This window comes from Branchiostoma belcheri, unplaced genomic scaffold (genome assembly GCF_001625305.1).
Source record: "Branchiostoma belcheri isolate BF01 breed outbred unplaced genomic scaffold, Haploidv18h27 scaffold13, whole genome shotgun sequence".
In the NCBI taxonomy this organism is placed as follows: Eukaryota; Metazoa; Chordata; class Leptocardii; order Amphioxiformes; family Branchiostomatidae; genus Branchiostoma; species Branchiostoma belcheri.
This window is the reverse complement of record NW_017802713.1, coordinates 3969968-3997454: the sequence shown is the minus strand read 5'-3', so window position 1 is coordinate 3997454 and position 27487 is coordinate 3969968. Positions and strand designations below refer to the sequence as shown.

At 41.5% G+C, this 27487-nt stretch overlaps 1 protein-coding gene across 3 annotated transcripts in view; it reads left to right on the top strand.

Annotated features, from left to right (window-relative positions):
- The window catches only part of LOC109463791 (transcriptional coactivator YAP1-like), a 40057-nt gene that overhangs the window by 7329 nt on the left and 5241 nt on the right, over window positions 1–27487 (top strand). For 2 of the 3 annotated variants that reach the window (XM_019760654.1, XM_019760653.1), the window contains exons 2-5: window positions 1008–1210; window positions 14862–15010; window positions 15703–15825; window positions 16671–16852. In XM_019760654.1, coding sequence (XP_019616213.1) covers window positions 1008–1210; window positions 14862–15010; window positions 15703–15825; window positions 16671–16852 — 657 coding nt within the window. The remainder of the gene's footprint in view (window positions 1–1007; window positions 1211–14861; window positions 15011–15702; window positions 15826–16670; window positions 16853–27487) is intronic. The other variant, XM_019760655.1, reaches the window with a different exon arrangement.

The window sequence follows — 27487 nt, the reverse complement described above, 5'->3', positions numbered from 1 at the left end:
GAGACCTCCAGCTGCCCACCAGCTGGCCTGGATGCTGTCGTGACAGCCTCAGACAAAACAGAGCAGCAAAAAAGGCCCATGTTTACTCCCGATGATCACAAGAGTGGCTGGTGTGTTGGTTAGACTTAGGGGGTAACAGGGAGTGCAAGGCCCAGTGTTGATGTATACAGACGTGGTCGCTTGTACAAAGTGACGGTCTAGTCCAAACTGACCGCTCCCTAAGTAGCTTGGACATAATCCATCCCAGTTTGGTAGATTGAGAGGTTTATGCTTGCTGAGTCCTGTATTCTTGTCCATTTTGAGATTCACTTTAACCATTTTAGGACCGAGCTTGCTGTGTGAGGTACGGTACAGGGTTGACAGAAAATAACCTACTACAGTACAATGTATATACTGCCTGTGCAGAACCAGTGTTTGTGCAAGGCACTCCTGCAGAATGTGTTGTTTAAGGTCATTTTCCCATATTTAAGAACGAAATTCTGCCTTTAGTTTCCCCATGTTGTGTTGGAAAAGATATAATCTGCAACAGGCAATATTCTGATGCAACATTGACCAATCATCCTACAAAAACATAAGAATCTGAGTTTCGTGCAGGTACAGTACGTTCTGCCATCGTGATACATATTACATGGGTTGGGGAAAGATTGAGAGGTAGAATGACAAGATGTCAAAAAGTCAGACACAGAAAATGGCTCTGGCCTGAGCCAGTAGGTCATGGGGGAATTCAGGAAGCAAAAGATTCCACGAGGGACCTTCCAATACTTCCTGAAGTCTGAAATCTCTGATTTGTTGTTCTGAAATCTATTTTTTCCCTTCTTTATATGTTGCCCCACAACCTTTCCAAGAAAATGGGTGAAAATGTCAGACACAGGAAATGGCACTGGTGGGTAGAACATGGGGGAATTCAGGAGGCAGAGGACTAAACGAAGAACCCTTTAATACTTGCTGAAGTCTAAAATCTCTGATTTCTTGCTCTAAGATCTCTTTTTTTCCCTTTTTTTCTATAGATGTCTCCTCACAACCTGCCCATCGCCCACTCGAGAGCCCACTCCTCGCCAGCCTCCCTCCAGGCTACCCAGCAGGCCTCAGCACAACAGTTCCAGCACCTGCGCCAGCAGAGCTACGACCCCACAGCCATGGACGACCTGGGGCCACTTCCACCCGGCTGGGAGATGGCACACACCGCCAGCGGACAGAGGTATTATCTAAAGTAAGTACCTTATGCCGCGTACTATAAATGAAGGTGCTGTAAAATATACCGTAATTCCTGTTTTTTTCACGGGACTTTTTTAGTGTTTTCACTGTCACTTCTGTACAGTAAATTTATCATTACAACAAATAATTCCTGGACTTTCCTTTTCCTGCACCTGTTGCCACCATGAATATTTAGTTCTCAGACTGTGAACTTTGGCTACAGTGAATAATGTGAAATACAGTATCATGTCTTGAAGGCATCCAACACAATTTCAGGGAGGCAAAACAAGAAGTATTCTGGATGAGGAGATCTGTCTGATGCTGACATTTACTGCCATTTCTTAGAACTTGTTTGTCATCAATTTGTACTTGAAGCATTTGAAATAACACCAAAAATAATCTCTTTATTTTTGGGTACTGCCCATACAAAGCTAGAACCAGCCTTTGATATAAACCAAGCAACTGTTTTCAGTCAGCTATATCACATCTTTGTCTCACAGATATTAGTATGGGATAGATATCAATTATTATATGAAAAAATGACCCCAGGAAAGTGACTTTGAAAATCCAGTTTTACTGCCCTGAAATTGCTTTGGATGTCTTTAAGTTATGCGGTAATTAAAATAATGTACTATACTGTACTGTCAACAATTCTCTCACTATTTTTAGAGGTGTTTTGAGAATTAGATCTTGGGTTGTGAGCTTTAAGGTTTAAGAATGGGGTTATAATGAGAGCGATTATAATGAAATACAGCCAATCCTTTGGTGGTTTGCTTTGTAGTTCTTGAGAAAAGCAGCACATAACCCCCTAAGGCCCAGACACTGTATCCCCTCTACTGCTGGTGTTGACTGTAATCTACATTGGCGCCAGGGTTTTGGTCACAGGGCCGACCCTTGACCTCCAGACAAAGGCTGGGTGATACACTCTGTCCCGTGGCACACTGCCACTCTGTCCCAGGGTCCTCTGTGGCAATCCAACTTGGAGCAATTATCATCATGTTCAAACATGTAGTTATTAATGATCATAACTTCTACATAATGGAAAATGTCACTGTGCCTGTTAAAATCATCCAATACAATGATCAAAGTCAATTTTCGGATCATTTTGAAATCAATCCTATCAATAGCACACTGATATATGTGAAGGAAAAAGTGCTATGTTAGTAGCAGGAAACAGTTGCTTGTTTTGTATCGTAGACTGGTTCTAGCTTTTTGATTGGTGATACCAAAAAATTATGGGACTCCTCATGCAGCTTATTTTGGGGCTATAAATTTCAAACACTTCAAGTGTGAAATGTGCTAGGAAATAGCAGTAAATGTCAATATCATTTTTCCTTGTCTAGAATATATTTTCTTTTGCCTCCTTGAAATTGCACTAATCTATTCCAATGTTGACCGTATGCTCACATGAACTAGAGGAGGTCATAGTCTGTAAGAAAAAGGGTCACGAGAGCCACTATAGTTAGTTCTCTCTGGATATTCAGTGATGGCGGAGGCTATGACCTGAAAGTTTGAGTCCCAACCTAAACTTGTAATGTTATACGGCTGTTTCATAATTGCCTCAGGGTGTACACTAACAATTTTTGGTTTAGAGAAATCAAAAGGTGGCAACTTTTGATATTTAAGAGGGCGTGAGTTGTTTCAGTCAGAAAACATACACATGTTGACACATTTGACTGATACCACCTGTCCCCCAAACTTTATCATTGTAATACGATAGCGCCATTACTTCTTAGAAGTGTACATGACTCAGAAACAAATGTCTACAACATTTAGGGATTTAGTCTGATTCGTTTTTCCCATTTACTACACTTCCTGTGTTATCATGTGTATGACTGGCCAAAATTGTACATAACATTTGGTAGATCGAAATACTGGGTGCACCTTAGTGCAGGTAAGATTGGAGCTGTGCAGGTATTTCTGATATCCTAACCTGCACTGGTCCATGTACTTGGTATATGCAGGTTAGTGCAGGTAAGATTGGAGCTGTGCAGGTATTTCTGATATCCTAACCTGCACTGGTCCATGTACTTGGGTATATGCAGGTTATTGCAGGTAAAATTGGAGCTGTGCAGGTATTTCTGATGTCTACCTGCACCTAACCTGCACTGGTCCATGTACTGGGTATATGCAGGTTATTGCAGGTAAAATTGGAGCTGTGCAGGTATTTCCGATGTCTACCTGTACCTAACCTGTACTGGTCCATGTTCTGGGTATACAGTATGTAGGTTAGTGCAGGTAAAATTGGAGGTGTGCAGGTATTTCTAATGTCTACCTGTACCTAACCTGCACTGTTCCATGTACTTGGTTCACATACGCAGTGGATTCTTATTTGCCACATTGACTGTTACCACATATAAAGTATAAAAGAAATATTAGCAATGCTTTCTGAACAGTTTTAGTATGATCCATACTTCTCAGAGCCTGAGTGTTTCAGGTAAAATTTGTCTGGTGCATCAGTGTAGAAAAATGTAACCCAGCCTTTTTGTTGAGTAAGAGGCAAGCAAGAATTATGCTCCTCTGAACCATGTAAATTTTCCTAGCAGCACCCAGTAATTAGGTTAGTATCCGACCAATGGTGTGCAAGGCACCGGATCAGTGGATAATGAAAAGAACGGAAGAACCCCTGCCAGTGGGATCAAAAACAGGGAGGAACAAAAACTCCCCTTCAAGCAAGGTTGACTGGGCTGTGTAATTGTTGAGCAGGCTTTGCTTCAGTTAGCCTAGGTGCCAGGCTGTTTCCAGGGCCCACACAGGCCAGGTCATTTGTTCTAGGGCTAGCACGTCCTCAAGAAAATTTTAGTAGCCTGGATACCAGCCAGTTTGGCTGTAGTACATGCTCTCTTGGTTACGAATAGCTGGTCTGAATGGGCCCTGGAAACAGTCTGATATTCAGGCTATGCTTCAGTTGTCCATACTGTGCCATGACTGGGGGAGGGGGGTGGAATCGCTGTGGTCTCACTAGAAACTGGATTCCTACAATTCAGAATGCAATATTATTACAGTTCTGTTTTTTCTTCCTTTAAATTAAAAGAAAAGTTTGCAGTTTTTATGGTTCTATTACAGTTGTATTCAGTATTGTGAGTTTAGTTGGATCCAGCTGCTACATAACTGATTATTTATCCTCTAATTGTTCCAGTTGTTTTGCACTGTATACTAATATATGCTGATACAAGATAAGGAAAGAAGTCTGAAACTCAGAGGATGCAAATTTGATATTGTTTTTAAAACCAGTTATATTTTAGGCATTCAATTTTGATACTGTTTTACAACAAGGGGTCCAAAGTGCAGGGAAGAGAGTACTTTATCAATGTTTGTATAAAGGTGTACTTGTACCTTAGACTTAAGCCTACTAAAAAACTTAATGTGCTAAGATATGGCAGTGAAGGTAGATATTAGACAGATTTCTTCATACAGAATACTTTTTGTTGTTAACTAAAGCTGCCCTGAAATTGCAAATTTGATGCCTGTAAAGATTATTTTTCATTTGATCAATCATTTCTTACTGAAAGAGTGAGAAAAAAGAAGCCAGTTGTCGGTGATGTCCAAAGTGTGAAGCATATATCGTCTCCGATCTCCTGTATCTGTCAGCCGGGGGCAGCGGAAGACAGTCCTTCCTAACTGTTTCCTGAACGGGGCAAACAACATCCAGTCTGGTATGGAGGGGAGCCAAGTCTCTGTCCAGACTACGTACACACACGTCTGAAAAGAACAGGGCTGCTGAAAAATGCTTCTCCTGTCCAAAAACAACATCTAATGCAATTTAGAGTGACAAAACTGAATTTTCAAAGTCGTAATTTCTGGTTATTTTTTTAATGTAGTAAGTTGAATGAAGTTATGAACCCTATTACCATAGCACACTCATACCTGTGAGACAAAATTGCGATGGAATTTGACAGAAAATGGTTTCTATTTTGTATGTGCCAAAAATCAATGTAGCTTGAATTAGTACTACTTTTGAATTTGCATTTGAAACAATGGTTGTAACACAAATTTAACATAAATCACTACCAAAATTTTGGAATATTGTTAAGTTGATTATATCTTACACCTGCAGTTTAGAAATGTTTGTGAAAAATGATACAAAGTAAAGAAATTGCGACTCAATTTCAGCACCGCACCTTTAGACAAAACAACATTACTAAAGATATCGGGGCTTTTTGTTCTGAAATGGTACTTGGAATTTGGCCAGGAGGCTTTACCTTTGTGTAGTATTTGCTTAGTCCAGGTGGGTTGAAACCCTGACTTCCTGACTGCACCTGGAAACAGGAAGGAAATACCTCAGCCGTACAGTAGGTGTGGTCGTAGGACACCTGGAGAGGTTACTTCAGGTCAACAGAAGTGACTGACCTGTAGGCTGCATGTTTTGTTTATTCTACCCTAGATGTCAATGAGTTCACCAGATGACTGGTTTATAAATGGAGCCAACATGTGGGAAAACTTCTGGACTTGGACTTGTGCCTAGTAGATGTAGTAGATTCTTTACCAGGCTTCGGGAAGCAGTTGAAAGAGTAGAAATTGGACAAATACTGAATGAAATAGACAGATAACATGCCAGGAAGTGGGTCCACTGAAGAGTACAGTTTGCCGCCGTACCATGTGAAAAAATCTAAACTGTCCAATTTCAGACTGAGGTAAAGCAAAACACTTTTTTGACAGCTTGTAGTTCAGTCACAGATCTCTCCTTGAGCTAAGCACACCAAGTCAACCGTACTATTCTTGAAAAGTGTGTTGGGTTCTTTTACATGCACCTAAAGTTCCCCTCATATATGGGGCCGTTGGCTTTATGTCACCATCCAAATAAAATAGATGAATACAACAGCTCAGAATTGTGCCCAAGCTGGGTTCAAACCTTCGCTTTCTTATATCATCAGTTTATGTACAGAATTTGATCCATATGGAGAAGTAGTAGGGTAGTTAACTGTTTAACTGCCATACTTTATGGGTTCAACTCTCAGATTCAAAGTTAACACAGGGATTGTATGACTGTAAAGTCTGCAGAAGTTTTCCAGAGGTTCTCTTGACATGTCATCGCCTTGTTGGTTGTCGTATATAGTACTATATACTTAGTTCTTCATGTTGTTCGTGCTGGTAAAATTGGAGCTGTGCAGGTATTTCTGATAACCACCTCTATCCTGATGACCACTTCCAACTCCTGAACTTTTCAGCTCTTATTTTGATAATTAGGATAATTAGGAATGGTTTACCATCCCTAACAACAGTTAGAAGGAGTTTGAGAAAAAAAAGTGACAATTAACTTTCAAAGGAGTAGGCTTACAACAGTGTAGTGTTAGATGCATAACAGGAACTGTGCATGTAGCCTGGATGCCAGACCCAAAGCACACTGGACACAAAATATCTCAGTGTGCCAGGCTCACTGAGATATTTGTGTCCAGTGTGCTATGGGTCTGGAACCCAGGCTATGTGCATGTAAAAAGGTGCAGATAATACATGGGTTTTGTGTTGTAAATAACTGTTCTACACCGGTAGTTTACATGTGAAGTGGACTAACATGGAAGTGAGAAGGTTTGACACCAGGTGAGGCCATCACTGCTAATTTTCACTTGATAGTGAAAAAGAAGCCTTATGATACGGTGTTAGCCGTGTAACTATTCTCTGCAGGCAAGCTTAGAACTGTTCACTCAGAGCATATGCCTTTTTTTCTGACAGCCTATCTTTTAAGTCGGTCTTTTTTTTTCTGTTAGTTTTTGTCTGTCTTTCCAGTTAGCTTTTCTTTCTGACAGTCCATCTTTTCAGCTAGCCTTTCTGATTATAGCAGTTGAAGTCCTGTAAATTACTTTATATTCACAGTACTTTTATGTTCGAGATTTTAGCAGTCACGACTGTACCGTGACTGTATTACTACTAAGAACAAATAATTCACTGACTTTCTTTCCTCTGCACCTACTGCCAAGTTGCAAACATATAGTTCTGCGAACATGTGCATTTTTGGGAGACTGCAAACTTTTGCTACGTGAATATAAAGTGATTTACAGTATTTGGAGACCTGGTATGTCTTGGAATTGGATGGTTAGTTTGACCAGAATGAAAGGTGACTTGACATGAGGTCCCACCCAGCCATGTCCCGGGGCTGTGAGGTATCCTTCTTTTGTCACAGGTGAGAAACGGTCAGAGGTCAGCTGTGGGGAACAGTTGCGACCATTTAAACACCTGTGCAACTGGTAATAAGCAGTCATTTCACCTGGGAAAGGTGTCATTTTGTGAGCCTTTCTGTTCGCATTAGGCCACGCCAATTTAATTTGTTGGTTCTCAGATTTTTTCAGAAAAAATATGGAGCGACAGGGCAAAAAAAAAACAGGTCTAGGCATCCTTTTATAGCCCCAAATGCTTCGATTGGAGCCATGAAGTCAACACAAAAGGCTGGGATAAAATTCAAACAATGAACTTTTAACCAAACCACTGCATTAAAAGATTGAAAAACTGTAATAACTAGGAAGAAAAGGACTTTCCTCAACTGTTGGGAGCAAAATATGAGCATTTTTTAGTTGATATAGAACCAGAAACATTTTTTTCAAATCAGAAAAAAAATGAAGAGGCGAATCCGAGAACCAACAAATTAAATTGGTGTGGCCTTACTGGCTCAGTTATCTTTTGAAGAAGTCCCCAAAATATGACACCACCTTCCAAACAGAAATTACAGATTTGAAGAGTTTTGGTAGCCTGAATTTTTCCCCCCGTCATCTCAGTTTTGTTTGATGCAACATCATGTCAAGAACCGTAGGAAATTTTTTTAATCTTGACTCCCTGATCTTTTGCTGGTAAAGCAAGTACTTAGTTTAATGACATATCTTTCTATATTGTTACATGGCGATTTTTGTCTTTCAAGGATGATGGGTTAGAGAAATTTTGTCCGTCATGAGCGTTGAAATTCCATCAAAGAACAGAAAGATGGTTGCTGGCTAGAACCCTGCACTGTACTTTCATTTGCTAAAATTCCTGTCTTGTGAAAACATGAGAAAGTCCAGTCCCTGCTATCAGCTAGAAAAAATATGGATTTAAGTCGACACTAGGCAATTAACGTTGTCAAAAGGAAACTAAATCCACTCTATCGAACATTGTACTGTGTGAATGATACACATCAGGTCCTTTTGGGGTCAAACCAACACTGTGTTCAAAAGGGAGCCAGGTTTGAATTGTACCATTTATAATCTAGACTGAAAATAGCATCTCATTTGCAGAATGTGGATTTATAGGGATACTGTTTGTTATCCCATGGAACAGGAGTGAGAATCAGAGGCTGTGAATAATTTAATATGCTTAGTTTTCATCCGTATATAATAGTTGTCATCTCTGGATAGTGGATAATCTACTGAATATCGTATACGGTGTCAATAAAGGTAGAACGTGTGGTATGTACTGTAAATTGTTTTGGTGGACTTGAAGGCATCCAAAGCAATTTCAGGGTGACAAAACTTGTTTTAGTAAGTTGATTCAATCCTATTCCACAATACTGATCCGTGAGGTAAAAATGCGATGTCACTGACGAAAAACGGTTGCTTGTTTCGTATTGTAGGCTGGTTCTAGCTATTTATTGGCGGTACCAAAAAAAAAGAGGACTTGTCACGTAGCATATTTTGGGACGATTTCTGTACTGTAAATGCATATACTTTTGTGTTAGTTTTCTTTTTGTATCCTGACATAGCGAATATGTGAATTCATGTATTTCTATTGCACTACAGAATCGTTTGAAACGTGAACTTCTAATACTGCAAAAAGTCTCCTTTTTCCTCAAACCATGAAATAAAATGACAGCAAAAGAAACTGCACTTATACGAGTTACAGTACCTCATTGAGAAAGAAATTATCATGACCAAATGTACAATTTCTGTATGAGAACTCTCATGTACAAATGGTGATGTAGTAACACTGACAATAGTTTGTCACTAAGAGAAGTATCCAGGTGACAAGGTGAAGAAATAATTATCATCTTGAGATTCGTTTAGTAACGAAGCTAATGTTATTTGCTTTCTGCAATAGTAGTTTATGGATGTTTAAACTATTTATTGTCATCAAATATAGGTAGGCTTTCAGGGATATTTGGCCAGTACTTTATTATACAATTACTTGTGAATTAATAATGTAACCAGGTGACATTCATATGGGATATACAGCCTGCATTTTGTCAGGTAAATTATTCAGTGTTTGTTCTTTGTGTCAGAGTTTATTGCAAATACAACTTTATTGCATATGTAACTAGTATTGGATAATGGATACCCTTTTAATGGTAGAAAAGGGATAGTTAGGTATTTAGCAATGTTGAAACTGGGATAAAACCTTATTTACTTTTTTTATGTTTCCTTGAATTCTTTTTAACAAAAGATTATGGAGCTGGGTACATGTAGGTGCAAGTTTTTGTGATGATAACTAGAAAAGAAGACATGAGAAAAGAGAAACAACTGCTCTTTGTTTATTTTTAACAAAACCACCAGGAAAGTAAATGGATTTACAGTAGAAAGGCTGACCACACCCTGGTCTAACCAAAACAGTGCAGAAGACTGAGAAGTGATAAAAATCTGGTGTCACACTGGGGTTCTGATATGAACCAGACCAGGACTAAAAAAAAAAGGAGAAAACTTGGCTCCTGGCCACCTTCCATGGTGCCTTAGCTGGGAGCAGTAACTCAACAGGATTACAAGTTAGTGGTTGTCATGGCAACTGCCAACTGTGAGGGCAAAGGTCATGACTGGTGGCTGTTAGCTTGATCTTTGACCTGAGCAGATGTGATAGAGAATCATCATCACACAGCCACATTTGTCTCTGTGAGGAAATATAAAAAACTATAATCTTCAACTTTTGAACATTTGAAAACTATAACTATTCCTTAACATTATATAATATTACAAAGTTGACAGGATTCTCATACACCTATAATCTTCAACTTTGAAACATTAAATCATCATGCAATCTTCTTGATTTTGTCACAGTATGCACATGTAAGGTTTTGTCCTTCAAACTGTATCTAGGCAAAAACAAATTGGTAGCACCATTGAATAAAATAGTTTCCCTTTCTGATGTCCAGTTTTTGACACTACTGTGCTGTTTGCTTTCCCTAGCCATGACATCACATTGTCGTGTTGGTTTAGGCTGATCTTCTTCACATGTCGTCTTGTTTCTTATACAACGGATGCGGTATTCTATCCAGCTTGAAATTTTTTCCGTCATCGAGCACCAAAGGCACAACAATCCTAGGGGGTCCTGTAGAAACATTTTGAAATCTTGACCCACTGAAATGGTATTTCCTACATTTTCGCTGGTACACTAAGCTTAATTTAATGATATTTGTATATCTTTATATGCCACTTTTGCCAGTCAAAGATGATGGATTGGACAAATTTTTGTTTGTCATGAGCGGCAAAATTCCGTCAGATGATAGAAAGACAAAGACTGGCTAGAACACTGTGTTGAAGTGTTTTTGTTGGATGGCTTCAGCTGAAATGTAAAATCCCGGGGCCCAAATGCTGCAGACAGGTGTAATGTGATGTGTGTATATCTCAGCTGTCTGCAGTCGTTTATCAACCACCAGCCAAATCTGATGACATGGCTGACAGGTGCAGGACCAAACTGATGGGGCGGCAGTTATCAGGACCCTACCAAGAAGGGTAGGGGGGTGCTAGAAAGATAAAGTTAAAACATGACACCAGTTACTGTAATTCACTTTATGTTCAGGGTAGCAAAAGTTCATGGTCTTCAGAAAAATGGACATGTTCACAGAACTTTATATTCACGGTGGCGACAGGTGCAGGGAAAAGAAAACCCAGGAATTATTTGTTAACTGTAAAGTGTAATGATAAGTTCACGGCACAGAAGTGACAGTGAAAACAGTGAATATAACAGTACAGTGAAAAAATTACAGTTTATTACATTAAAAATACCAAGTCATGATGTTGCCCCTTACATGATTGGATAGTTCAGTTGTGCCAATTGTCACTCAAAAAAAAAATATTGGGACTGAAACAGCTGATCATTTGCAACAACTAGAAATTGTAGACATATTTACATTCTATTATGTTTGCCCATACATCTACACTCGTGTCCAGAAGTTTATTTTAAGGACAGTAAGTCAATTTTCCAGTCATTTTAAAATCTGAATCAACCCTAGCAAAAGTGCGATGTCAGTGAAGGAAAATGGTTGCTTGTTTTGTATCATCGGCTGGTTCTAGCTACTTATTGATAGTACAAAAAAATATATATATATAGGTACGACTCACGTAGCTTGCTTTTGGGATACATGTAAGTCAAATGCTTAAAATGTGCTAAGAAATGAAGGTAAATATCAATATCAGACAGATTTCCTCATCTAGAATATTTTTTGTTTTGCTGTCTGGAAAATGCACTGGATGCCTTTAAACTAAATTAAAGTAAAGTATTTATACTCAGTGAAGTGTTAACAGTGAGGTACATCCAAGTGGAAGTTTTGACCTTTCCAGGGTAACTTGCATGGCTTGGGGCAATAATAGAGTGTCTGATTTTTCCGGTTTGGGAGATACCATTCTCACAAATAGGTAGAGGTGACATCGAGAAATATTCACACTGTATAATACCTGTATCTGTATAGCTGGTATAAGTGCCTGTATTCGGTATAACACACCATCTTCACAGGCACGCGGCACGGCGGCGGCAGCTGGCTACATTACACTGAACGACCTGTTAACCAAACTTTTGCACCTAACTGATAAATGTTAAAGCTACCATTTCAGTTGATTGCAAGTTAGATATTACATACAAAATCATGCGATATGTCAATGACGTTTTGCTGACGGCTACTAGAAATGACTTGAATTGGATATAAAGGTTTGTGTACATTACTAGGGACTTTGGTGGCAGTAAGTTACCAAATATAACACCAGGAGATCTAAATGGGGACTGGAGTGTTATGATTCATAACAGGACAACAGACCACACATGGCCTGCCTGCCCTGACAAATCACTACAGCTTGTTCCTGGGTTGTCATCAGCAAGTTAGAAAAAAAAATGAGAGATTTAGTAACTAAAGGGATATTATAGTACAAATGTATTATAGAACAATTTTGCAACAAAAATTGTGAAGTATTTTGTTCAAAGAAATATTTGTGTGATTGAAATTTAGTCCCAATTTTCAACATATTTGCACAATTATCTTACATTTCTGAGATTTATGGTTGGCTCTAAAACAACCCACAGGAGATTCACTCAGTTTTGGTACCACCACAAAATCCAGAATGTAAACAAACATGGCTGATGGTGTCATAATTTGGCACCACCACTTTTTGAATGACACTTCTTTGCAGTGGAGTAAAGTTGATTCAACCTACTTTGTAACGAAATGACCAGAAAATATTTTTTATTATCCTAATGTTACATATTGCAGCTTTAAGCTTGCAGATGCTTTTCAAAAAATTGTGAGCAAGTGATATCAAACACTGTCCTGTGTTGGTCAAGCCCCAGGTCCAGTACTGCCCGGTCCACAGTACAGCTGGTCAGTGCTGAGACAGCAGGTCTGACCATGCCAGGCCATGTCTTGATGACTGGAACAGATGCTGACCAGTATAACCTCCATACCAGACCTATTTCAGAGATTTAACCCAACTCCTCCCCCATCCGACCCAGCACATAGCCTCTACCAGGCTTCAGAAGTAGCCTCTACCAGGCTTCAGGAGTAGCCTCTACCAGGCTTTAGAAGTGGCCTCTACCATCTCTACTATCTCAAATGACTATTATTTCACTGTGATGGTACAATGTCAAGATGGTACAAGTTCCTTTACAAATCAAAGTTAAGCTCAAAATTAAAATACAAAATATTCCAACAAACTTGAGTGAACATAAGACCACAACAAATATTTACACAATTTTTTTTAACTTACTCATTTCCTATGTTTTCAGCCCTCTAACTACAATGTATGTCTTATAGAACTGTTTGGCTTTTTGTTTTGTATCAAAATATTATGTTCTTTTCACTTCTGTTTAGCCCTGTAACAAATACAAATTTTTTGGGAAAAGGCTGTCATCAAACATACTGTGTCTAATTGTTATAAATGCTACTTACTTATGTAACATTTGTATAACAATTATGATAACAGTAGTTTATACAAATGCATCTTCCATATTTAAGGAATCAGACAGAATCAAGTTGACGCAAATACAGTTGTTGTTATGCTTGCTACCCCTGAATTAATGTAATTAGTAAAGCACAGTTGTGATTGGACGAAGCCTTCATGTGTACAAACACAGCCGCCCCCCTCCCCACAGACTGGCTGCACCTGCCACTCAGACTTCATGTAGCGGCTGACATCAGCCACACTTTTACGTCAGCAAAGCTCACATGGGAAACTGGCGTGTTGTTGCTGCAGTTTTGGCAGGATAAGGTCCCGCCACCATCAGCACAACCTGATAAGGGTTACAACCCCGTCAGAAATGACGACTTTAAAGTTTCTCAGCTGTCTCTTCTTACTACGCATGTATGGGCTCTCTCTCATAACTGTAGTACATATGTGGTATAGTCAGGGGTTGCTGAACTGTGTGTCTGTCGGGATAGTGTAGGTTGATAGGATGTGGGTGGGAAGATTGACACGCAGAATGACACCATCAGCAGAACCTGATAAAGGTTGCAAACCCCATAATATTATGATGACTTCTCGGCTGTCTCTTCTTACTATTAAGCATATCCTAAACTGTGTTTGCCTCAGGATAGGGTAGGTTGACAGCATGTGGGTCAGAAGATTGACAGGCAGAACGGAAAGTCAGCAGGTCAGGTACAGGAAATAGGGTGATCTTAAAGGTCAGGAAACCCCCAAATATTTCCTGGAGTCTGAAAATCTTCGATTTCTTGCCAGTACAGATTTTAGAAAGCACTGTTAACGATATATGTAAAACTTGAGTCTGAATTCAAGTAGACATTCACCTGTTTTGCCACCAGCAAGGCTTAGGCAGCAGGTGCAGCTGCTGGGTTGCCCATCATTATGGGCAATTCTCACAGCTGTTAGGGACACATTGCAGCTGGTTTGCAGTTCAAACCTTGTACATGTTGACTGTCCCAATGAGAAAACACAGTCTTGTTATCAGCATGCCATTAGGAAGAGCCATGTGGTGTCCTTATCAGGGAGAGGGGGAGGGGGTGACTTGACTGTTGTCCTTTATTTGTCTGACCTGAGGTGCAGACTTGATGTCTGGTTGTCCTCCCACTGCTGTAGCAACCACAGGAACACTCCCATGTCTATGTGTCATGGGAAGCTTTGTGTAGAACTTTCACATGTGTAAGGTCTGAGAAACATCTTATAAAATGCACTTTCAGGGTGGCAAAAGAAAAGATATTATGGAGGAGAAATATTGACATTTACTGCCATGAAATTTCTTGAAGTGTTTAATATGACCCAGAAATAAGATACACAAGGAGTGCCAACAATAAAAAGCTACATGCAGACTCAGCCTACGATATGGAATAACAGATTCCCATGAGCAACATTACATTTTTGCCTAGGGTTGATTCAACGTATTACATTACAAGATAGCCAGAAAATTGACTCTGAAAATCCAGTTTTACTGTCCTAAAATCACTTTGGATACCTTTAAACCCGTGTTAATTTTAATAACAGTAAAATGGATGTTTTTGCAAACTTGTTTGGATGTCAAGTTAATAAGTCTTGTTTGTTTGTTTGTTTGTTTTCTTACAGCCATAACAACCAGACCACGACCTGGGAAGACCCGAGAAAGTCGCTCAGTACTTCATCTCTGAACCAGCCGCAGAGTCCTGCGGGCACGCCTGTCAGATCCCCGGGGTCCATGTCCCCACTGTCTCCATCTCCTGCACATTCCCAGCAAGGTCAGTGGTCTTTAACCTCACCAAGGAGGGTTTTTTTTGCGACACCTCAGGGGCAGAGCCTTTTATGTCCAGTCTGGAAAATTTTAGGAATTCGCGCTGGTGTCAGAATACGTATGCATGCTAGGTAGATCACTTTTCCAGTTTTAACTTGAGAAGGCTAAGATGGATTGTCTTCATATTTAGTAGTTAGGTAAGCCTTCAAGAGACCTCAAAATGATTCAATTTTGGGCCCCCTGGTGACTTGATATGGTACTGCAGCAGAACTTATGGTTTTTGTATCTTATGATCTTGACATGCTAGAGGAAGGGGTTTTTTGCTCATGAAAAATTTGTGGGTGAAAAATTTTAAGTCCTTTTAATAAGAAAATATGCAATGCCAAATTCTAAGGCAGAAAAAAAGTGACTCTGTCATATGGGCATCAGTATTTGAAATTTTGGGTGTTTAAAGTAGCATTTTAACCCCAAGATGAGTCCTTTATTTTCTTGGTGGTACCCCTTATCTCAGCCCAGGATTTTCAATGAGTTCTCATCCCTCGACCATGTAGCATTTTTGCTCTTTGAATATCGATATACATTGGAATAGTGTTGTTTCAACTTGCAATGTAGAAAAGTGACTAGAATATTGACTTCTGGTTTTTAAGCCATTAAACTGCACCTTTAAAGTACACAAACTTAAAATTGTTTGTTTTCCAGGTCTGAACAACATAAACAACATCCCGTTACCAGAGGGCTGGGAACAAGCCACGACCCCTGAAGGAGAGATCTACTTCATCAACCACCGTACACAGACCACCACCTGGCTCGACCCCAGACTGGGTGGGTACTCTTACCAGTGTTCTAGGCAGGCCTTTTTAGCATACGGGCCCCCTATGCTATGATTTTGACCCCCTATGCTATAATTTTGACCCCTATACTGTCATCAACCAGCATTGGGGTGTTTTGGGAGGGAGAACCTTCATAAATCTTGCAAAAAATGAAAATATAACTTTAGAATGAGGATATAGCAAAGGGAAAATCTTAACTTCACAAAATCTGTTCCTCATTAAACAACATATAGTGTCTCAGGGGGTTATGAGTTTCAAAATATATTGGCTCAATGCGCGAGTTGCACCAAGAAAGTTGCTCTTCTGTACCTGACCCCTATGCTATGAAAAAATCCTGGGTAGAATACTGCTTACTGAAACACACAGCCCACAAGTTATAGAAAAAGTGGGGCATTTCGTCTTCTGAAAAAAGAAGCCAAGCCCAACTTGTCTAGATAAAGCCAGGACTTGTACTTGAGCTAGAAAGGTAACATTTGCCAAGGAAATGCATAGTGTTGACATAGTCTACTGCTATGTTTATTTTTACTCAAACACATTTATATGTACATGTATGATGACCAGCCCCTCAAACTCTGTCCTATGACTTGCTACATAATGAAACATCACAGGGTGTCTGCTACAGCATCAGTTACCATGGTGACAGGCACCTGGTCCAGGTCATTGACTTAATGTGTTTGGAGAATGAATGAATGAATGAAGAAACAGTAAAAACAACTGTATTGTGATGTTTGGTTACTGAAGAGAGGGCTCTTTATAAACAATCTTCTTTCAATTCAATCCTGAAAAAACATGAATTAAAATGAAATAAGATGGAATGTTTTCCACCCCCTCCCCCAGCCATGATGCAGCGGCAGCAGAGCATCCCCCAGCACCAGCAGCCCCCCTACCAGGCGCGCTCCCCCACCCCCCAGCAGCAGGCACAGGTGAACGAGCAGCAGCGCCAGCAGAAACTGCGCCTGCAGCGGCTGCAGCTGGAGAGGGAACGGCTGCGCATGCGGCAGGAACAGATCATGCAGCAGGTGAGCGTGGGAAGGGATGTCTGGGTACGGGGTGAACTGTGGTGGAGGCGATTTATAGGGATACCTTAGAATAGGGTAATTACAGTTAAACTTGTCTAAGATGACCACTCAGAACTGTGGTTTCTTTTACAATTTTGTATCCACCCTTAGGCTGAAGGGCAACAATTCCGCAAAGTAAAGTATGCCGGGAAAATTTTCTCCACAGGCAAAACACTGGGGGGGTCAAACACACACAAATACAGGACCGCCTTGCTTCTTATGATAGACTGTGCTGTACAAAGTTGACTTGAATATTGCTGTAAATGTTTTACTTTCACAGTGGTTTTCTTTTCATGGTTTTTCTGTGTCCTCTGCATGTGTAATCATAACACCACGAATAAGTGTTTTGTAGTTCCTACTGCGGATTGTTTTATGAACTGTGGACTTCAATCACAGCTCAAACCTCCTTTTCCCATGTAATAAAACCACTGCAAAGGTGCATGCATTTACAGTAATCACTGTCAGAATTGTGCAGTGGGAGTTCAGTAGTAACTCAGCTCATGTGTCCATGGCCTTGTTTCTGCTGGCATTCTATATATATCACCATCGGTCACTACCATTTGGAAGTCATTACAATCTGGCCTTCCAGCTAACAAAAAAAACAACAAAAATGATATTTATGTAGGACTGTGTCCCTGTGTACTGTTCCTTCTGTTTACTATTCATGATGGAAAAATGTTGCCTTATCTGTCATCTTTGACTGAAAAAATTTGATGTGTAAAGATATAGAAATAGATGCCATTAAACTAACCTTAAACTAACCTAACTACCTTTCAAGATTTTCCAAATCTTCAGTTACAGGCTGGCTAGAACACTACTAAGTATAAGTAAAGACACGTAGGATGTATTTGGAAGGGACTATTTGTTTGGTTATTGAAGCGTAACAACTTACTAGCAAGAGATCATTGAAGTAAAAAGTATACGTATGATTAGCCACCTTGGGCTCTTTGATGTCGAAAAGTCAAAGTTGAAAAAGTCATATGTGTCAAACACAATGGCTATATGCCAGGTGTGTAGGCCTGAGGGGGTACTGAGAACAATAGACAGGCATGAGGACAATAGACAGGTATGTGAAGGTGTGGAGAAAGGTGTGGAGGGGGAACCACCCACCTTTGTTACACTTGAAGTGATTTAAATCCCTGCTCTAGTGTGTGCAGTTTTTAAATGTCACAGCCAATATGGTGGCTTGTTGTGACAGACAAGCATTTACTGTAAATGTGTTTACTTTCACGTTGGTTTTATTAAGGTAGGAGGTTTGATAGTGTCTGAAGTTCATGGTCAAAGCAATTCTGTATTACAATAGAAGTATAAAACACAATTTTTATGAGATTATGAGTTAACAGTAAGAGATCACTGTAAAAAAATGAACATAAAACCACTACAAAAGTATTTGTGTTGACAGTACTTTCAGGGCGTAACTTGTTTCGAGCTGTCCTTGCCAGATTTATTGTGCTATATATACTGTGCACAGTGATGTGGTTTAACTTTGCATGGTTCCTGTTATGTGCCAACTCTTAGGTCAAGTACAAATTATTTTTACAGTAACTGTTGTATAACCCATAGATGATATATTTTGTTAGCTAGATGTCTAACCTTCATCGACGTATTTTGTTAGCTGTCAACACACAGTCTGAAATTTATATGGATTAGATATTTATTGGAGTAAGAAAAGTAATTCCCAAGTCAAAGTACAAAAGAAGACAAGTATCATCAGTAGCAGGTTTTTTTCTAGTATTGGTCTTGAATTCATAATAATTGAAGGATGTTCAAGGGGTTTTGTGGTGACCTTAATGTGGGAGAAAATGCATCTGTAACTTGCAATTTCACAACTTGATTTTCTAAGGGTAACGTCTTGGGCCCTTGTCGTCTTGTCAGACGGTCTACAGCTTCAGTCACTCTCTGCGGGTCTGGCCGGGCAGCGCCTCTCATGGCTGGTACAGCCGATTCTGGCCCTGCAGGCTCTGCCGCAGAATCGGCAACAGTACTCCCGTGTGGTGCTCTTCTCTACAGGTCCCTTTCGCCTGCTCCTAGCTTCTGCTTTCCTGCTCTCTCTAGCAGCTTTGAACAGTTCTGTTCCTTTGTGTATCGCTGCTCTCCACTTACTTCTGTCGCTTGCTGCCTTCTCCCAAGATTCAATGGAGAAGTCTTGGAGAGTAGCTTTGCACAAATCCTTAAACCTGAGCTTAGGCCTTCCCCTTGGTCGACTCCCTTGAGAGAGTTCGCCGTACAGTATTTTCTTGGGAAGCCTGTTGTCGTCCATCCTGGCCACGTGGCCTAGCCAGCGCAACCTGTTTCGCCGCAGGATCTCAAACAAGGACAGTGATCCTGCTTGCTGGAGAACTAGCTCATTTGTGATTTTGTCCTGCCATTTTATGTTTAAGATCTTCCGCAAGCAGCGTAGGTGGAAACTGTTGAGTCTTTTTTCTTGTCGCGAGTACACTGTCCAAGCTTCGCTGCCATATAATAAAGTCGACAGTACACATGTGTTGTAGACCAGTACTTTTGTCTTTTTTGTCAGCTTTTGATTTTCCCACACTCTTTTACTTAGTTTTCCAAAGGAAGCAGCAGCTCTGCCGATCCTTACATTTATTTCCTCGTCCAAAGAGTGGGTACTTGTCATCACCGATCCCAGGTAAGTGAACCTGTCAACTGTTCGGAGGGGATTTCCGTGCAGTGTAATCAAAGGTGGGACAAGAGTACCTTGCCCCATTACCTCCGTTTTCTTGACGCTGAAGGTAAGGCAAAAAAGGTCACAAGCCCGGGCCAAACTGTCCAACAGTCCCTGCAGAGCAGACTCCTTATGAGCTGTGAGTGCTGCATCATCAGCGAACAGGAGCTCTCTGCACAACGACTCAACGGTCTTACTTCTTGCCCTGAGTCTTGCCAGGTTGAACAGTGAGCCGTCTGTGCGTGACCTTATGTACACACCATCCTGGTTTCCCTTGAAGGCGTAACGGAGGAGTACAGCAAAGTAAATGCTGAAGAGGGTCGGCGCCATCACGCACCCTTGCTTGACTCCGTTCTTGATGTCAAAGAAGTCAGATGTTGCACCATCGAACTGGACACAGGCTTTCATGTCCTCGTGGAAAGAGATGACCAATTTTAGGAGTTTGGGTGGACATCCCACGCTCTTGAGTACTTTGTAGAGGGCAGGTCTACACACCGTGTCGAAAGCCTTGGTCAGGTCGACGAAGGCGATGTAGAGAGGCATACACTGCTCCCTACACTTCTCCTGCAGTTGTCGCAAGGTGAAGATCATGTCCGTGGTGGACCGTCCTGCTCTAAAACCACACTGGGATTCCGGTAGCACCCGTTCTGCTAGCGTCTGTAGGCGCTTGCGTACTATACGTGCAATAGCTTTGCCAGTAATGCTCAGCAGTGAAATCCCTCTGAAGTTGTTGCAGTCCCCTCGGTCACCTTTGTTCTTATAGAGTGTCACGATCTTGGCATTGCACATTTCATTTGGGACTTTGCCTTCTTCCCAGCACTGTCGGAGAAGTTCGTACAAGTAGGGCAGTATGACTTCTCTGTTCTCCTTCAGGACCTCTGCCGGTATGCCATCCTGACCAGGTGCCTTGCCACTGGGTAGAGCACTCAGAGCTTCTAGGAGTTCACTCTCCTCAGGCATGGCATCTAACTCTGCTAGTTCTGGGTATGCTGGTAGGACCTCCTCCAGTCTAGGTTTCTCTGCTATTTCCTTTGAGTACAACTCAGAGTAGTGTTCGACCCATCTGTCTAGTTGTTTGTTTGTCTGTAATTGCTTCTCCCTCCTTCGTCTTAAGAGGCGCTGTTTTTGAGACTCTAGGTCCAAGAGCTACTTTCATGAGGCTGTACATCGTGCCTGCGTCTCCCACATCAGAAGCAGTTTGGATAGATGTGCATAACTCTGTCCAGTACTGGTTTGCACACCTCCTAGCTTCCCTCTGTGCTTCTGATCTAGCATGTCGGAGGCGATCCAGTGTTGCTTGCGATGGGTTTGTTTGTGTTCAAGCATTGCAGACTTTTTGGCATCGAGTAAGGGCATGAGAAGACCAGCGTACGCCTCAACCCAGTCCTTGCCCTCATGTCGTTTAACACCACAACTGGCCACTGCGCTGTCGTATATGCTCTTACTCAGTGTATGCCATACTTGATCCACTGTGCCGCCAGCCGCACACCCTTGCATCCTGCGAGAAAACTCCCTGGAGAAGATTTCCTTGCTCTCTGGCTCCCTGGCCACCTTGGCGTTGACTCTGGGCCTGGCCTCAGGTCTCCGCCTATGGATGCGTTTGTGTGTGACCTCCACTCTACTGGCTACCAGTGAGTGATCACTGTCACAGTCCGCACTGTGGAAGGAGCGGGTTACCTTCACATTGTTCAGATGTTGCTTGCGGGTGATTACCAGGTCTAGTTGATGCCAATGCTTGGACCTTGGGTGGCACCATGACACTCTTCGGCATTCTTTCACTCCAAACATTGTGTTGGTGATAACGAGATCCCTCTCTGAGCAAAACTCCAGAAGCCTCTGTCCGTTCTCGTTCATCTTCCCAACACCAAAGTGGCCGAGTGATGTAGGCCATGTGTCGTGGTCTCTGCCTACCCGTGCATTAAAGTCACCCAAAAGGTACAGCTGCTCTCCATGTGGGATCGAACTGAAAAGCCTGTCCAAGCATTCCATAGAAGCTATCTTTCAGTTCCATAGATGCAGCTAAGGTTGGTGCATATGCATTAATGAGGTTGACGTAGCCTCCAGCCGTATTGAGCCTCATCAACATTAGGCGTTCCGAGATTCCAACAGGTGAAGTTATGGATTGAAGAAGGGTATTTTTTACAGCAAAGCCTACACCATGCCACCGCGGTTGATCTGCTTCCAAACCCCTCCAGTAGAAAGTGAAGTTTGCCTCCCTTAAACACCCACTCCCAGCTATCCTTGTTTCTTGGAGAGCCACAATGTCCATTTGTAGTTTCTGAAGTTCTTCGTCAATAAGTGCAGTCTTTCTCAATTCCCCGTGTCTTATATCTACATTGTCAAATCCAGGTAACATAGTTCTCACATTCCATGTCCCAACACGTAAGTACTTCTTTCTGTTTTTAGTATCGGGTACAGCATTACATCTGCCCTTCGACTTTTGGTCTATCCTCACGCACCCTATAAGGATAGCAGATGTGGCGGGTCGACACCTTACTGGCCTGGGGCTGCCAGGCTTTGGCGGGCGGTAGTCGCATCCTATGCAGCTAAACAGCCGCTCCCACCGTCAGAAAGCGGCCCGTGGCGTCCTCCCATACGCCAATTTAGGAGAACTTATAACCCGTAGACTGCCCTTTCCCGCTGAGATTAACGGACCTCTGCTGTGCCGGGGCGTACTTGGAAACGATGCCTTGCCCAAAGCGCACCGTCTCCCTCTCGACTCTAAGAACCAGCTCCGAAGGAGAGACGAGGTCTATACGTCCGAAGCATCCCTAGAGCTGCAGGGGATGCCAGAAGATGGCTATGGATCACTCCGCACCAACGACTGCCTGCGGGTCCCTCCCTCCGTTGTGTACTGCCTTTGGTCTGACCTCTCACCTGTAGCCTGCCCGGCATGGTTGAACCTGCCGGGGATTGTGAGTCCCCGCCGGTATAGCCCACAGGGTCATTGGGGTTCTCAAGCCTCCCCACCACGACAAGGTTGCAGTACAGGGGGAAGTAAGGTAACAGGAACTGTAATAACACCTGTAGCAGGCAGCCTCTATAGGTTATAATCAAAGTGACAGAAAGTAGATTCCTATAACCCCCTTTGCTACCCTCGGCCTGGTTCTGGCTGGAACTGGTTTTGGCTGAGTGGTGCTGTAAGCTGGTATGTCCCAGGGATGACAGGTCTGTGTGTGACATGGTGGTCTGACCTGTATCCTGAGTCACAGGGCTGTCTGTGTGTTGGCAGGATGAGCTTTCTAAGCTCAACTGCATGGACGGTAGAGGACAACAAGCCACTGAGAAGCCTTGTTTTTCTTACATAGCTGTCAAAGAACCCTCGTGAGCTTTAGAACTTACATGGTGTCACATTAGGGACTGTACGATATTTACCGGGGGGGAGGGCCGGTCGTCTGAGGGGGGAGGGCCTAGGAAAAAAATTTTGAACCAGGGGGAGGGCCTAGGAAAAAATATTTTAATTTGGGGGAGGGCCTAGGTAAATTTTTTTTTGAAGATCCCTTTAACTCTACAACGTTTTTATACACGTTCAAAACATGATTAAACGTCTGTCCATACATATCGTAGCGATTTGTCAGTCATTGGAATCGGCAGAATTTTACGTTCCAATAATATCCATCCCTATTATTATAATGTATTCGCCCAAATCTCCCACAGTCCCCTTCAAAATCTTGCATTTTCGCCAGAATCGGCGAAACTGACCTACACAGCCAAATTACATGGATTAAAATCGCGACAATCGCGACACCGCGAAACGATACCGATCAAAAATGTAGGGATGGCTTGTCTGAAGATTTTGAAAATTAATTTTCGCCGTTCAACGCACCCTTCCCAGTGGTGTGCGTGCGTCGCCAAAGGTGACCCGCTGGTCCCGCCTCGCAACTCGCTCGAACTTCTCGGCGTGGATGTCGGATGTCGACGGATTAATTTGGTATTTTTTTAAACCAAGGACTATTTTAACATTTATATCTATGTCCCTCCAAAGTTAATTGAAAACAACACGTAACTTGGCAATATTGTTTCCCTGTTTGTAATAAAATTGACGCGGAAGACGTGGACGAAAGGTAGGCTAGATAGAGGATTACACTGACTGACCTTAACGTTACTGACTTTAAATTTATAGCTCGATGTACCAGCAAAATTTGTGCTGCCAAATTTGCCCCTCAACATGCAAAACATGGGTTGAAATTCAAAATTTTTCCGGAGGGGGGGACATGCCCCCCCCCCAAAAAAAGCCGGGCCTACTCGGGCTCTAGTGGCGCCTGCGGCTCGATGGCTCGCGCCTTCGGCGCTTCATGCGGGGAAATTTTCAAACAAAATCTCGTCCTCCCCATAGGAAATTTCACTCTCTATGATTCACGCCGGGGGGAGGGCCTAGGAAAAATTTTTTGAGCCGGGGGGAGAGCCTAGGAAAAAATTTTTTGACCTGGGGGGAGGGCCTAGGAAAATTTTTTTACGCTACCCCCGGACGACCGGCCCCCCCTCCCCGGTAAATATCGTACAGTCCCTTAAAACTGCCCTACTCTGCCAAAAGGCCCCCTTTGTAACAGAACGTTAGAATGGTTTTGATTTTGCTTACATACACTACTGTTGAAAACAAGAAAGAACGCTGTTGTTTGTAAGAATAATGTTATATACATTGTATTGTAGGACCTCTTTGAGGTATCTAAGTAGTACAGATTCAGGAGGGTAGAGGCAAATGCTTCATTAGTGATCTTGTTAAAGGTATCCAATGTAATTTTATGGTGACAAAACAAACAAAAAAATATTCCGGACAAGGAAATCTGATATTGACATTTACTGCCATTTTTTAGCACATTTTCGTCATCATTTCATAATAGTAATAATTTCCTACTTGAAGCATTTGAAATAGCCCCTAAACAAGCTACATGAGGAGTCCCTTTATTTTTTGGTACCACCAATAAATCGCCAGAACCAGCCTATGATACAAAACGAGGAACTGTTTTCCATCAGCGACGTCACAAATTTTGCCTCATTGCGCTATGGGCTAGGGTTGATTCAACTTACAACATGTACATAAAAAAAACTGAAATCCAGTTTTGCTGCCCTGAAATCAATTTGGGTGTTTTTAGAGATGTAACTTAAGAAGTGAGCTTGAGTCTTCCATGGCCCTGGCCGGCCTGTAGGAACCTTTATACCTATATTAGGCTATCAGTCAGGCGAAGCTTGTCGTCACCGCTGATATTATAACTACTGCAGCTGGGGCTACTAAGAAAGCGCCAGTCTAGAGTGTTGCTTGACGCACATTGTAGCTGTCAGTAAAATAAGGAACTGTAATTTGTAAACTTCCCTGGTGGTCATACAGTCCAGTTATAGAACAAATTCAGGGCAGTAAATTTCAAAGTCAATTTTCTGATAATTATTTCAATGTAGTAAGTTAAATCAACCCTATCTCATGGTGTACTGATAAATGTATCTGTAAGGCAAAAATTCCATGTTGCAGACAGAAAACGATTGCTTGTTTAATTTGTATCATAAACTGTTTCTATGTAATGGTGGTAAAAGGGACTCCTCACTATTGAATTAAAAAAAGTTATTCAAGTATGAAATGATGATGAAAATATGCTAAGAAATGGCAATAAATATCAATATCAGATTTCCCCATCCAGAATATTTTTTTTTTACTTTGCCACCTTGAAATGGCAAAATTTGGACGCCTTTCAACTGGTAGAAACCCACTATCAGCTAACCAGTGAAGCAAGACTAACCTCACCAAACACTACATGGGAAACTCTAGCTGCTTTCCTTTAGGCCGGTATCCTTTCACACTAAGATCCCTGTACTGATAGCCAGCTCCAGCCTTGTGGGAAAAACCAACCATCAGACAAAAGATATCGTCTATCAGCTGACGTCAACCACCGTGACTGTACGCAGCGTTCAAGTCTGTAAAAGTGTTGAAGGACATGGCGATATTGTGGCAAAAACAAGCAAAACTAAACTGTTAGGGTTAGACTGAATTAGGAAAGAGTTTGTAGTTAGAACAAGGGTTTCCTGGCAACATAAAAGAAGGAAAACATAATACTAGAACAGCACAAAATTCATGTTTATAATACTGAGAGAGAAATTACACAATAGAGCCTCTTCATGTTTACAACTGGTGTGCAATCATTCCTATACAGTAAACAGAGAAATATTCATGTTGACTTTATGTTCAAGGTTCTGAACTTCCCAACGAATATACCATCTATCTTGTAAAATTTGAAGTTGTCAGCAAACAACATTTCAAGGTTTACTGTATATTGTAAATACATTCGCCTTCACAGTTTTATTTTGTTGTTGGAGAGGAAAAGAGTTTGCAGTGTTTGAAGTTCACAGTTGAAACAATTCTGTAGTATAATAGAACTATAAAACATGTTTGGGGTGTTGCGATTTTACGAGGTCATTGCAAAAACTGTGGAAATAAAATCACCCTAAAAGCATCTACATTTACAGTATTTTCATAATAAAAAGTTTTAGTAGTTCTGATATTTTTATTGGCAAAAACAGAAATGCTTGAATGATTAATAATGAGTAGCAGGGAATTTCACTATTTGTGCCCACTTGGTTATATTTCGTGGTTTGTGACAGTGAAACTGTTCACTACATCTTTGAACAGAAGCCCCCCTCCCCCTTAGTGTGTTCAGGTGCAGTCTGTTGTATTTCGTCTTTGTTCTGTTTGAAAGGTTTGTTATTGAGCACTGGCCCTGGTAACTGTTTAGAAAAAAAGGTAAACTATCTTGAGAGGCCATTGTTGAGTGTAGAGTATACACACTCCAGACACCACAGTCTCAAACTTTCCAACACAATGTTTAGAACTGTCGTTTGGGTCTTTCCAGGAAAAGTAGGTTGTTTTAGCAAACTAACACTACTGTAACAACACTTTACTCTTACCTGTTAACTGGAGAAGTGCTGATGTAGTTTTGATGCTGATGTCACACTAGTAGATCTACTGTATGATTATCAAAAGCTTAGAAATTTTTAGTCCAGTAAGAGTATTGAAACAGTAGTTAACACTAGTTAAAAAGGTGCTCAGAGCAGGAAAACTGGGTTATTAAAGTCAATTTTCTGGTCAATTTCAAATGTAGTTTAAGTTGAGTCAATTTGTACCCTATAGCATACTGATATCAGTGAGGCTAAATGAGATGTTGTGGACAGACAATTCTTGATCATAGACCGTTTCTAGATACATGTATTTATTGGTGGTACCACTAATCATGTAGCTTGTTTTGGGGCTGTCTCAAATGCTTTAAGTATGAAATGATGAGGAAAAGGTGTTAAGAAATGGCAGTACACTTTATATCAGACAGATTTCCTCATCCATTTTTTGTTTTGTTTTACCAGCCTGAAATTTCATTGGATGCCTTTAAAAAGTTAGCTTCTTGATTGTGTAAATAGCAGTTGTGGAGACATTTGCAAAAGGCATTTCTGAAGGAAAACTGATTTATCTCAGAAGGACAAAGCCAAGACGACCTGGTGAGTCAATCACTGGTGACCTTGAAAACCCCCCCTCCTCTTGTTGGCGGAACACCCAAGGTCATGTGAACTCCCCACGGCGAGTGCTTCCAGCCGTACGGGTGAGGAAAGGTCAGCGGATTGTTTGCGCGGGCTTGGCAGGAGTCACTAGGAGGTGGCGTTACATGCTGGCAGAGTCAACAGCACTGCTGTATAGGAGGGACTGTGCACAGGACAATGATCTACTTGTCATAGGCAGGGCAGCACAGATTAACAAAGGCACTGGAGAGGGCTGAATAAATTTCAAGCATGTCTACACAACACAATACCCATTCTGGTGTGTCTGTGGGTCCAACTGTGGGGATTGGAGAAGGCTTCAGTAGAGCAGAAACTGTAGACTATTTACTCTTCGTATTTATGTGTGCTTTGCCGGATCGTCTGTGAAAAGTAGCTCTTTCCAAAGATGTTTTAGAATG